Genomic DNA, 14,251 nt, shown 5'->3' on the forward strand with positions numbered 1-14,251 from the left:
GAGACCGTGTTTTAACATGTAAGCGTGAAATCACTGTATATTTTTAATCAGTTGTCAGGACATTTTCCAGCTGTGTTCGTCATTTTTATCCCTCAGCTAGGTGAGACACTGAGAGCATGAAACCACTGATTTTTAACAAGAGTTCAGGACACTTTTTACCCTTCATCTGGGCGGGAAGTATTTCAAGCCAGAGACCACTGTTCAAGACAGCAATTTAACATTTAAGAGCTTGAACAACAGTGTTATCATGAAATCTCCAGCTATGTTTGTGGCAACTATGATCTTTTCCTTATCGCAATCAGGTGGTTTTTGTGCGTAAACCAAACTGGACCTTCAGTACAGCGTTGAGACAAGATGAAAATGTAACATGAAGAAAGTTTGTAGAAACACATTGCCAGTGTTCATGTTGGTGACTGACTCGTGTTTAATTTGAGTTCGGCTAAATGCTAACATCTAATAAGCAGTAAACAAAACGCAGCTGAGGCTGATGGGATGTTATCAGTTCTGCAGGTATTTGGTTATAAACCAAAAGGATTTGACACATTAAAATGTTGAAACCAAAGTTTTGGTTTATTTATTGTCTGGTAATGATACGTGATGTCAAACTGAACCATCGCTGAGATGCATTTCAGAGCAGATTGACCCGATTCTTTCTGAGGCAGCTTTGTATCGCCTCAGGCTGTGCGAGGAGGGTTCAGAGGGGAAATCCCGACCCTCCCTTCCCTTCCTGTAACACAGTGACCAGCTGAGTGACCAGAGGTGCAACACAGTGGCAGTGTCACCCCTCCTCCCCCTTAAAAACACACCCCACGCTCCGAGCCAGAAAGAGCCTGGCACGCAAAGAGACAGGGAATCGGCATGATTAAAAGGGATCAGCCAGAGAACAGGAAGGCGTTTTATGTTCCTACACACCCTTTACCCAAACTTTGAAATAATTCCCCTGCAGGCGTGTGATTGTTCTGCCATCAGACGAGCCTCAAGGTCAGCCGAGCCGAGCCGAGGCTCAAGAGAACCGGGTTCCAGGTTTTGAGTGTTTTTAAAAAGGTGTGGTGTTGGGCATACTTTTTTGTTAAGTTGTAAATTGGGTCTTTTCCATCAGTTTTACTTGGAATCAGTTTATCTGTTGAGCTCAGTTTCAAGATGGCTGCCGACATGGTATCAGGTAATAATAATAATAAGAGAAATCTGTTAATCTGCAGGGGAACATCCTGCGTGTCAGAGGTTGTTCTCATTAACTTCCTCTTTTAAAAACGACATCATCACGGCCGTGTACTGCAGTCCACTGTAACGTCTGCGTGTTGTTAAAGCGGCTGGTTCGGGTTGTTTTCAACATTTTAAAAGTCTCCAGCTACTTCAGTTGTTCAGGAGGAAAAATGCTACGACTGAGTTTACACAGTTTCTCTTTCGCTGGTCGGGATCAATTACAAGGATCAAAATCCAGTTCAATTAAGTTGTGAGCAGTTTTGGATTATTTAGTTGGTGGACAAATAAAAAAGCAGCAGATAGTCCAGGTTCTCTGGACTCAAGACACGTGAGAGAAAATACTTTAAAAAATACTTCCTTTCAGGGGCAAAGTCCTCCATCTGACTGAAGCTGCCGTCTCCACAGACAGACTTCCTGGACTCCAAGTGGGAGAGAAAATCTATAAACAATCTTCTAGATGTCCAAAATCTCCGACCAATAAACAGACTTCCTCCCGAGTCAGTTTGGGAGGAAGAGTGGATATTGCTTTTCCAACCAAGGGACGGATATGAAGATTTAACCTCTGCAGCCTCGTAACCTCCACAGTTCAGAATCATTTCCAGCGCTCACAGCTTCAGGGAGCAGCCGAGCTCGTCTTATTCAGCAGGAGAACTGAAATACATACAGAAAAACAAACGCTGTCCAACGACCCTGAAAGGACCGCTGGCTCAACACAATGAACGCATTTACATCCACTTTATTAGTGTTCAGAAAGATTTGAGACATTGGACGTATTTGCACACAGGCCGGGTCTCTAATCAGAGTTTAGTAAAACTAGGTTTTAAATGAGTAAATCCAGATTTAGATTCAAGTAGAGCTCAGTAGCACCATTCAAAATTATTCTATTGTGAAGAATTTACAGGAAATCAAGATTTTAATGAACTGGTAGAGCTGCTAGTTTAAAAGTCTTCAGCCTGGTTCAGTCGGTCCAATCTTCCCGTTCAGCTCCAGAACTGACTGAACTGCTACCTGGAGTTCAGCAGCATCATGAAACTCTGGTTTCAGTCTGTCCGTCATTTTATTCCACTAACTTGATTATTTTGCTCAGTTCATGTAAAGAGACAGCCGCGTCTGAAACCTCCTCCTGTGTTAGTTTAAAGTTAATACTTCGATCCAGCCGGAGTGAAAAACTATTTTGTGCATTAAACCTGTGACTTTAATGTGAAGAGCTGAAGACATCAGGTGTGTGGAGCGATGAGACTGTAACCCTCCTCTCAATAACGCGTGAAACTAACAGAAAGTTCTCATCAGATTCCAGTTTTAGCACCGACTCTGCAGCAGGAAGCTGTAACGAGCTGCTCTGCCTCCCGGCGGCTCTGACAGCCTCATCGACATCCAGCCTCGTTACTCATTCACCCACCTGTCGGTGTGTCGGCTGGCAGGTAATAAAGCCTCGCCTCTGCAGGTAGCAGGACTCTCTGCTCGCTCTGTGACTCTAATGAGCTGAAACCATTAGAACAGAACCAGCCTGAGAAATGTTGGAGTGTTTCAGCAGCCAATTACTGATCGATGTGACGCCACAGAAGAAAACTAATGCTCAGCTGCTCAAAGACGTCACAGAGACGTTCTGAAGCTCTTCGGTTACGACCGCTCCAACTCGCCTCCATGTGTCTGTTTGGTGTCACCGGTTTCTTCCCTCCATATCTCCACTGATGCTTCTTCTTGTCCACGTCTCGTGAGGATGAAAGTATTTAGCGTGATATAATTTCTGTATGTCGCAACTACGTTTCTTAAGGTTCAATGATTTCTTTAGCGAATGGTTTTCAAATAAATTTGGAAGTTATGTTTTCTTGGTTGTTTCTCTGTTTTAAATCATCTCCAGCTGCTTCAGGTGTTCAGCAGAATGCTGCAACTCTGTTTTACTGTGAAGCTCCAGAAATGTTCAAGCTCACCTGACTTTCCATGACTCAACTTTTTGATTTTGGGTGAACGGTTCCCTTTAATTATGTTTGTATATAATAAAAGGAAGAATTAAATAGAATCTAACAATATTTCACATCTCACATTGACACTAACGTGCAGCACGCTCAGAGTTCTTGCAGAAGTTTTGGATGCAGGTTCTGGTTCAGTGTGTTGTCTGTGGGACGGGGCGGCTCCAGTCGGTCTGTGGTGGGAAAGATCCTGCGATAGACGCTGGTTTCAGCCCCTGAAGGAGGCCGACGACCAACAGGGCCAACAATGGCACAGAGGCCCTGAAAGGGCCCATTAACCAGGGAGAGGCACTTCCTTTCATCCGTCACAAATCCATTTTTTCCCCTCAAACTTCTCTCTGCATCTGTTTCTTTCATTCGCTGACGTGCCGATGGATTTAAAGGCTTATTGAAATAATAGTGCATGCAGCTCCCAGTCCGCGGTGGGTGCTGTGACGGACAGGAGGGGCGAGCTCAGCGGTGCCGCCTCAACACAGGAAGTTCACATTGTGTTTCAGAAGAATGGCAGCCTCAGTTTGATTGCCATCGTGGCCCGCTGTCGTTCTTCCAGTCAGGTTGTGATAAGAAGACTGAAGGCTGTTCATGAGAGCCTCAATGCTCAGAGGTGACTCCACTTCCTTCAAACAACACAATGCTCTGCACCAGGGCCCGAACTGTTCACCCTGCAGGGTCACCATGGAGGGACGCAATCACACCTACACTTCAGTCTGCTGAAATATCTCGACCACTATCATGACTGTTCTCTAGCGCCACAAACAGGTGTTGTACCAGACCTTCAGTCAGGAGGTTAATGAAGTGAAACTGTCAGTTTGGTTCAGTTAAGGCACAGAAACTACTTGGTCTAAGTCAGCTACGTGACTTCAATTACTCTGCGTACTTGATTTAAGTTTGGGGCGGTACAGGAAGTACTTATTTAAAATATATTTACTTGAAATCCCAAATTAGAACATATTTCTTCTCTTTACTCTGCTCTAACGTGTCCTTAATGAAATGAAATGTGTATGAAGATGTTCAGGTTTAAAGGAGTTCAGCTGAGACAGACACATGAAACCTGCAGGGACCAGGCTGTTGTCAGGCCAGCAGGTCCTGCACAAATGAGCCGAACCCAAATGCAGGTAACAGGGTTGACTTTATAAATAAAAAACAACATGCAAACTTTCCCTCAATCAGACAGAACAGAAGAAATCTCAGCAGGGTCACAGCAGCTGCTCAGCAGTGACCGGGTGTGTCGTTCCTCAGCTCTCTTAAGCCTTCAGTAAAGGGCGTCGTCGCACCCTGATTGGCTCTGAGGGGAACGTCCTCAGCTGCTCTCAGTCATTAATCAGGAGTCAGTCTCCACCGCTGCACAGCAGGTGGTCTGAATCTACTCCACTCAGTCCAGAGCGACTCTGATGTCCAGCTCAATAACAAGACATCCAGGATCAGATAATGGGACTGCTACGAGCTAAAACAACTCAACACTGACTGTTGATTTCACACAGCACATGAACAGTGTACACGCATGAGAAAACAACTGATCAGGCTGTTTTTCTGGTGAGGACGAGTTCATCAGAAGGATTTCCATGAAATTTGATTCAGATGTTCTCTTCAGTCATCCCTGACAGGAAGTTTGACATTTTGGGGAGTTTGCTTCTTTGTTTTCTGGTGGACTTCTATTAACTTCCTGTTCCTGTTCCTGTTACTCGATACAAGATTTAGAGGTGCTGGATTTTGTTACAGCTGCGTGAGCATCCGGGCTGACAAATGTAATGTAGTCGCTCTGAACAGCTGAAAATATTTTAAACTCTAAAAACTAAGAAAAAGTGATGAGCAGCTCAAGAGAGGAAAAAAATCATATGAAAATGGTGTTTTATGGAAATGTGTTTGTAGTGATGCATGTGATTGTAACCGCTGGTTTGACATCTGATGATATCTCCATCAGCTTCAGCTGGACGATTCGTGCTAACGAGCAAGTGTTAGCATGCTAACGAGCTAGACTTTGATTGTGAACATTACAAACACTGGAGCTGCTCAGCATCAGCATTTTCACCACACACATTTATTTTATTTTATATTAAGTTTATTTATGATTATAATTCCATTTGTCGTTTTCTAAGATAACAAAGTAAGATAATAAGACCTCCCAGATAATTAGGAAAATTCTGCCCAATAAATGTTAATCAACAAATCTGACATCTCAGTGCTTTAGTTTCTTGTACTATAATTTCTTTTTGTTCAACTTTAATGGTTCTGTTTGTTTCATGCATATGAATGAGTTGTAAAATGTATAATTTTTCAATGTGAATATTGAATTATATATTTCTTTGAAACAATTTAACACTTAAGAAATGTTAAAAAGTCAAAAAAACAATCTGCTACTGATTATTTTCCGACGGCGGCGCATGGTTGCCAAAGCAGCATTGAATCATAATCATAAATTAAATTAAAACATTTCTGTTGATGTTAGCATTTAGCTCATTAGCCTGCGGCCTCACAGAGCTGCTGGTATGACTGGAGGAGTTAGAAAACAACAGTCTAGTGTTGCTGTTTCATGATAACTGACATTTAATCCAGGCTTCAAAAATCAGACTGTGCGGAGAGAAAAGTGTTAATTCACAAAGAACCAGTATGGTCAGTGTAAAGGTCTGTGTGTGTCCCTGTTTCACCTCCAGCAGACGACGACCTGAAAGTGTTTTACTTCATTCAGCTCTTCGGCCCATCTGTCATGTCTGTTTTTCTTTCATCCGTCAAGCAGAAAAAAACCTCTGCAGATGGAGAATAGCAACGACTGTGCAAGGAATTAGCCTGATTCCTGAGAGGACTTTATCTGCCACATCTGCACACACACACACACACACACACACACTGTCCCACATCTTTTTTAAGAAAACCACATTTGTTTTCCATTAGCAGCTCTGTGTTCAGTTAAAGTTCGGAAAAGACACCAAATGTGAAAGTAGGAGTTAAATCATGCTGGAGGATTGAACCTAAAGGATTATTACATGTTGCCAGATCTTTTTTTCATATTTTTTTCCAATCCAAGATTATTTGCTAAAAAAATAACAATGTTTAAATGTGCTGAAATCTTTTTCTTACATTACTTTTGTGTCACTTTCACCAAAATAGCTGCAGAAGACGACCAAGTGTCGTACGAAGGAAGAGGGTGATATCGTTTTAAACGCTGAATATTATTTTCCTGCAGCAGTTCTGATACATATTCGTATACTTACATTGTTTTGTCATTTACAAGAAAAGGAAAGTGTTATCTAATCCTCGTCAGATAAACGACCAGATCGGTCGACTGAAAGCAGCTTACGTCCCATATTTAGGTGTCTTGTAAGGTGACGACCTCGAGTGGCAGTTGTAATTATTACAACAGCAAAGGAGGAAGTCAGGTAAAGCTGTGTACAAAAAACAAAGCCCACATTAAAAAGAAGACGAGGTGGACGATCGAATAAAACAAACACAGGAGAGGAGACCGCTGTTCGTCCCCAGTGAGAAACCAAAAGTGAGTTATTTCAACCTACAAACTAAAGTTACATTCGTAATATAAGTACATTTATTTTTACCCAGTTTTTTCTAAAGCAAACTGCGAGCGTACGTTGAAGGTTCCTGTCGCTGGTTTGCTGCAACAGTCTCGTTGTTTGGTGAAAGGTGATATGTTGTTTCGAGAGTCGCCCTGAACCACTTCTGTCTTTTTGCATGTTCACTTTATATTTCGCATCCTTCTCAGGAACATTTAAGTGCAATTTCGCCTCCTGCTGTTTTTAACAGCCTGTCTTACTGTTTAGTGGGTCAGGCTGATCTCACACCATTAGCAGGTCATTTCAGCTTGTTTGGGTGTCCTCTATCTAAAGTCTAATATCCGCTTTGCTATATTTTTCCTGCTCTGTTATTTTTACCCCGCCTTTTCTCCCCGGCGCTCACCATCTGCTGTCGAGGACAGTAGTTAGGTGTCCCTGGTTTGAAAGGTATTTCCTGATTCTGTTATTTTACAACATTTTTTGAAGAAACTGGATATCCTCTTCATTTGTCTGTGTTCTGCAGGTCTGCAGACAGCACATTCAACCTGAACCTCAACACTTTCTGCAACACGAGCTCGAAATATTACTGTGAACTTGTTGAACTTATTTGTTACATTGTTTATATTTGCACAATTAAAAGTCATTATTAGCCGTCAGCTAGTTTGCATCTGTCGACCCGTCTACATTTTGGTTGTATTGACAAATACATTCTGATTTGCTGTTGTGTTGAGGCTTTACATGGACCTTTGTGGGAACTGTGAGACACATGAGAGGCTTGTGGAGGCTGCAGCCCTGATGCATAATGCAGAACAGACGAAGCACAAAACAGAGACTTTCATGTGGAGTCTGGTGCTGCTCAGTCTGCAGTTTATGTGGGTAATGGGTCACATGACATCATATATACAGGCTGTCTGGTATACATGCAGTACTGAACTGAGGCAACTCTTACAGATGATGGTGATAAGTGGAAGTTCTGCATTAGACGATGTTTTAACTCTCCGACAGGAAGCGGCAGTTTGAATTGGGAGTGAGTGTGAGCAGCCAACGAGGCAGACGAGACAGAGAAAAGAGCGCCACCAACAGGAACCCAGCACACATCAACAGAAAGGAAAGAAGACTCGTATGATTAATAATTTAACATGTCAGTGTGTTCAGCTCTCGGTACTGTTGTATCTTCTAACTGAGTCTCTTTAGTTTCTCTCGCCCTGTCTGTTCTGTCAAACATCTGCTGTGTTTTCCTGTTTCATGTGTTCACTGTCAGCTGGTTCAGGAGTCGTGTAGTTACTGCTGCTGAAAACACAACGTTTCCTGTGACGCTGCTTCATAATAAAAGCTTTTAAATGACTAAATAATGGGGAGCTTTTATTGTGAAGAAGTTATAGAAAATGAAACGTGTATGTAACTGAATTAGCGGAGCCACTTCGTTGGCGGTGATTCATTGGTTTAAGGCGCACCTTCGAGCAGGTAGCCCAGTTGTGGTGAAAATGTAAATCCCTGCAGCGCCGAGTCAAACTGAGTATCACCAGGCCGGCAGATGTGATGGATAGATGGCATATCTCATCTGACGGAGCCACTTTAGTAAATAGAAGATATTATTAATGTAAGGCAATGACATAAGTTGGCACTGAGCATATAACAGTAATGTGAGTGAACAAACTGGGCTCTGTAGTTTCTACTTTGTGTGTAGATGAAATGTCTTATTAATAGAAGCATCAAGATTATTATATTTCATCTTTATCCCCAAAATAAAGTGCAAAGTCAGAGATGATGGAGTTGTCGTGAGCCTGAGATGCAGCTCTGCCTGTAAGGCTCAAATCTGGGCAAAAAATTAAAAATCCTCTCGCTGTCATTCACCAGGATGTGCTAACATGCTAACATGCTAACAGCAATACTCTTAGAACGACACGCAGCCTGTTCTGTGACCTTGTCTGCTTTTAATCTAATTTGATTTCACATGTTAAAATAATCACTCAGAGTGACATAATAAACCAGTTGTTTAATACATATTACATGACTCCCAAAATCCCCCAAAGTGACGCTTATGGCAAGCTGACAGGTGTGTGTGTGTGTGTGTGTGTGTGTTGCCTCATCCTCCATTTTGCTGGGTATAATTTTGTCACTGCACTGTACGTGTAGTTGGCAAAATCAAAATGGTGGCTTAAGTTATTAAAACTGAGCAGCTTTAATCATTGGCTGCTGAAATTCAAGGTTGGAGGAGCAGCGAGGATTAATGTCCTTTAAAGCACAGAGCTCATATCCACCCTGGCCTGCTGTCACTGCCTCGCTCTCTCTCCCTCTCTCTCTCTGCTGATCCCTCTCATTTCATCTCTCTGCTGCCTTTTGCTCTTTCTCTCTTTCCAGCCAGCTGTCCATCCCTCGTCCATCGTCACAGTCTTTTTTCTGCCTCTGCTTCTGCTCTTTCACCCCCTAAATATCTCTCTTCCCTTTCTTTTTTTTCTTGATTTTCCCATCATCTCTTCCTTCTCTGGACGCTGGCGAGATATGAAGCGGCACCATGGGTTTCATGGAATTTTACCTGGAGATTGACCCCGTCACCCTGAACCTCATCATCCTGGTCGCCAGCTATGTCATCCTGCTCCTGGTCTTCCTCATCTCCTGCATCCTGTACGACTGCCGGGGCAAAGACCCCACCAAGGAGTACGCCCCCGACAACACGCCGGCACCACCCAGCCAGTCGCCCATACGCCTGGTGGTCATGCAGAACTCGCCCGCCTCGTCCCGCTACGAGCCCAACAACACGGCCGGCCACGGCGAGCTGCCCACGCCAGACCTGAGCCGGGACAGAGGAGAGAGGGAGCGGGAAAGAGAGAGGGAGCGGGAGAAGAGGAGTACTCTGGTCTGAGGAAGAAGAAGAGAAGGGACAACCATGAAGTGCTGCTGTATCACTCTGAACAGTGTTTTTAGTCCTGGACTCCTTTTTTTAACTTTTCCTGGATGGTGGTGATGAGCTGCTGAGAAGGTCAGCAGGAGGTAAGCAGCCAGCAGGACCGACCCAAACCATTTTAGGGCCAGTTGAAGACTTTTATAGCCCCACTTCAACATGAACCCAAACACTCATCCCCTGCAGTGATAAACGAGTTTAAGACTGAATTCAGTTCAAATGAACCTGATGAAAACCTAAACAACACAAAACTCACATCAAAAATCTGAAACGTTTCATTTTCATGTGAAATAATTTAATTGATTCCTTTTTTATAACACAAAGAAAACAGAGTTCCTAAATGTGTAACAGTAACAGATGCTGAACTTTCACTCAAGTACTTTTCATGTGGGTGACTTTCACTTTCACCAAAGTAATCTTTTACTCTTTACTCTTTTTACTCACAAGACTTTTGAGTAATTTTCACAACACTGGTTGTTATTTTTATACATTCATAATCGATGTTTTCTGTCACGTAAATTTAAATATAAAACATAATCTGTAACAACACGACGCCAGTAATGGAAGGTAACTAAGTAGATTTACTCAAGCATATTTTTAAGGTACTTGTACGTTACTTGAGTATTTCCTTTTTCTGCTAATTCATACTTTCCAAATCTCTTCCAAATTACTTCTGATACTTTAGTACATCGGTATCTGTGGCTAAATGTACTTTTTGAATGGGTACTTACACTTTTACAAAAGTAATATTTTACCATGATATCTTCACTTTTACTCAAGTATGAATTTTGGCCCTTTTATTACACTGGTTGTTAAATTTCACACATCCATCATCAATGTTTTCTGTCACTTCCAACACAAAATTTTACAGAAAATATAAATCTGTAACAACATAATACCAGTGATGGAAGAGGCTGGATGAATGTTTGAGCACAGTATCTTTACTTTTACTCGAGTAAGACTTTTGGGTACTTTTATCAACACGGGATTTTGTTTTTTTTCACTTCCAACTCAAAATGATAAACCACAATCTGCAATGTACAGTAAAAATCTGTGATGGAATGTAACTGAGTACATTTACTCAAGTACTGCATTTTCAGTGGAGTATTTCTTCTTTTTCTGCTACTTTATACTTCCACTTCAATATTTTACTTTTTACTCCACTACATTTATTCAATGGCTTAAGTTACTAGTTACTTTGCAGATTACATGCTGCATCAGAGCACTTCGAAGAATTAATTCATCTACAATCAGAAAAAAACACTGAATCCGATGATCAGAAAAATGCTGAAGATAAGATCTTATAACTGACCTGGCCAATAATTGGTCGACCCATTTTATACAGTATATACATACACATGTAAATATATGTAGAATTTACCTCGACTGGTACTTTGTCTTTGTACTTTGTTACCAGGTTTCTGTCAACTAATCAATTTATCAAATTCAACCATACATTTACAAATGAAGAGAAATTGCAGTAATGGAAATCAGATATCTTTTTACATACAAAAAATCTAAATAATGAATCAGTTAGAAAACAGAAAATTAAGGACAGCATTTGTATGTCAACTAATCAATTAATTTACTTCATTAATACATTAAAAATGGCAAGAAATGGAAATAAGCAATCTTTTTACAAATTTTCTTTTTTTAATTATTAAGAATATTAAAATAGTTTTCTTTAAGTGGACTCACTTTGTGGGGACTCGACCTGATTGTGGGGACACACCTGACAGTGGACTCACTTTGTGGGGACTCGACCTGATTGTAGGGACACACCTGACAGTGGACTCACTGTGTGGGGACACACCTGACAGTGGACTCACTTTGTGGGGACTCGACCTGATTGTGGGGACACACCTGACCGTGGACTCACTTTGTGGGGACTCGACCTGATTGTGTGGACACACCTGACCGTGGACTCACTTTGTGGGGACTCGACCTGATTGTGGGGACACACCTGACAGTGGACTCACTTTGTGGGGACTCGACCTGATTGTGGGGACTCGACCTGATTGTGGGGACACACCTGACCGTGGACTCACTTTGTGGGGACTCGACCTGATTGGGGGGACACACCTGACAGTGGACTCACTTTGTGGGGACTCGACCTGATTGTGGGGACTCGACCTGATTGTGGGGACACACCTGACCGTGGACTCACTTTGTGGGGACTTGACCTGATTGTGGGGACTCGACCTGATTGTGGGGACACACCTGACCGTGGACTCACTTTGTGGGGACTCGACCTGATTGTGGGGACACACCTGACTGTGGACTCACTTTGTGGGGACTCCTGCATTCTGAGGACCGAGACGATGAATCCCCACAACCTGACGTGTTTGGAGTTTAGTGTGGACTCGGTGAGTTTAGGTTATGGTCAGCGGCCACAGAATGGATAAATCCCTCCCAGGGTTGGCCATGAAGGTTTATTTGTGACGTATGGGTGGTTGAACTGTTACAGCTGCTTGCCAGAATATCATTTTGCTACATCCGTTATGGTACAATGATCACAACAACAACAACAACAACAACAACAACAACAACAAAAAGACCCAACACTTGTGGCGTCTGGTTTCCCATCAGAGTGTAAAGATTTCTCCAGAGGCTTCAAAACACAAAACACATCTATGAAGACAAACTCAGCATGAGCATGAAAATAACCACAGTAACTATAAGTCAAGATATATGAACAGTTGAAGCAAAAGATTAGCATTTCTCTAAAAAACACCACATCTGTTAAATCGTCCTGCATGTGAACATCTGTGAGTTCAGATATTATAGCTCATTGTGTGTCAAGGGCATTTGTTCATCCCAAACGTACAGAGCATGTACAGACGGTGTCGTGCCAGTGTTCTGTATGTTCCAGCCATAATCCACCACGCATTAGCAAATGCATGGAAATCAATTATTCCTGATATGTGTCTGAGTGCTCGGCACGGATCGAGGACATCGTCACAACACGCAGACACGAGCAACTGATCGGTCCCATTCTGTCGTAATCAGATTAACAGCAAATCAAAACCTGATTAATTAGTTTCCGGCTGCAGTTGGTTGCTCTTCTGTCAAATGAAATGTTTAAATGTTTCCTCGCTGATGTTCACCAGCTTTAGTTTTCAACACGTCACAGTGTTCGAGCCAAGTTTCATGTATGCTGTGGGCGACCTGAACACAGCTGCCGATGATCTGTCCATACTGGGCAACATTTGGAAAGAGGATAATTACTTTTACAAGAAACATTCAGACCATATTTGATTCACGATGTTTCTACTGTCGATCGTTTTAAACCTCTGTGTAAAATTTATGTCAAGCTGTCTACATGCAGCTTTACGTCGACGCCACGCCCACCGGCACATGGCCTCTGGATGCTGTAATCACATGGCACAGATGTGTTGTCTCTGACACAACTGACTGAAATGTTCACGACAAGAAAGAGGTTGAAGAGAAATCTTCTTTAACTACCTCCTGTGTTTTCTCTCTTTTACTTTTCTTAACACTGCATGAGGTAATTAGGTGCCGTTAACAGAAGAAAGTCAATCCAGCCATGGAAACGAAAATGGTCATTAAACTGAAAATATCTCCATGATGAGGACTTCCAGGTCAAGTAATTTTGATTAGCATCCTGTAAATAATGTGCTGCATAGATGACGTAGAATAACCTGGAAGTTAGCATTGCCCTGATACCCTAAACAAAAAAAATCTCTGTGACAAATACAAGTTTATGATACTTAAATGTTTATCAGCAAGATAATCTTCATTGATGAACACCACTTTTATGATTTTTGAAGGGTAAATGAAATCAGCAGATGTAAAAAGCTATAAACAGACGACATCACGGTCACATGACTTAAATGCCACCACCACTAAGCGTCTGACTACACTTTATTATAAACTGATCAATCTGCAAGGAGTTAGAAGTAATGGAAGTAATGTCCAATGAGCGAAGGAGGATAAGAAGGAAACTCGATATCATGAGTCTGGAAGGAAAAGACCTACATTTTGAAATTTTCAGGTTGTACAATGAATCTTGTGCCATGTCCACATGCCAAACTTCACACCAATATGACCTTTCTAGAAGAAGTTTTGCCCCAAAAACCAGACATTACAGAGGTTATGTCTCTTCCAATCAATTTGGGATCTTGGGGCAGGTTTGTAGAAACAGACAGATGTAAGACGAAGGGTCTCGGCTCTGTTAGGATACTAACACATCGAAGTTTACTATCATTTCCTAATTAGCAGTTAACTCATGTAAAGCTGAAGCTGATGGGGCTGTTTGTAGTAAGTACAAGTATTGATCAGACGTTTCACCTGATGATTGCACTAAATCACTTGAGGGGGAATCTCTGGACCAGATTTCATCTTAATCCACCCAGCAGACCATGTTGTCGTCCAGTTGCTGTTATTGTTTTCAGGATGAACCTGCAGTTCTTGCTGGCTGTTGCATTGAACAGAACATCAGCAGCACCCGACTGGGAGTCTGTCGGCTCCTCCCTCCCCAAACTCTGGACCCTGCGGTCTCAGACTCTAAGCTCTTCGTCCTGCTGCATGAAGCTCTGAACCAGCCTGCAAATCCCCCGCCTGACCCCTCCACCCTCCCAGCATCAACGGGATGAATTTAGCTGACAACATAAACCCTCACTGGACAGGGAAATAATGAATGGATGGACGGA

The 14,251-nt window shown here is 42.3% G+C and overlaps 1 protein-coding gene across 1 annotated transcript; it reads left to right on the forward strand.

Annotated features, from left to right (window-relative positions):
- Nucleotides 1–9,191: 9,191 nt before the first annotated feature.
- On the forward strand, nt 9,192–9,539 carry smim36 (small integral membrane protein 36; the record flags this gene model as incomplete). The annotated part of the gene is made up of 1 exon (XM_084342540.1): nt 9,192–9,539. One exon carries the CDS (start codon nt 9,192–9,194, stop codon nt 9,537–9,539), a length of 348 nt encoding a protein of 115 aa, XP_084198666.1.
- Nucleotides 9,540–14,251: the final 4,712 nt, after the last annotated feature.

This window comes from Pagrus pagrus, assembly GCF_965226575.1.
Source record: "Pagrus pagrus genome assembly, chromosome: 21".
In the NCBI taxonomy this organism is placed as follows: domain Eukaryota; kingdom Metazoa; phylum Chordata; class Actinopteri; order Spariformes; family Sparidae; genus Pagrus; species Pagrus pagrus.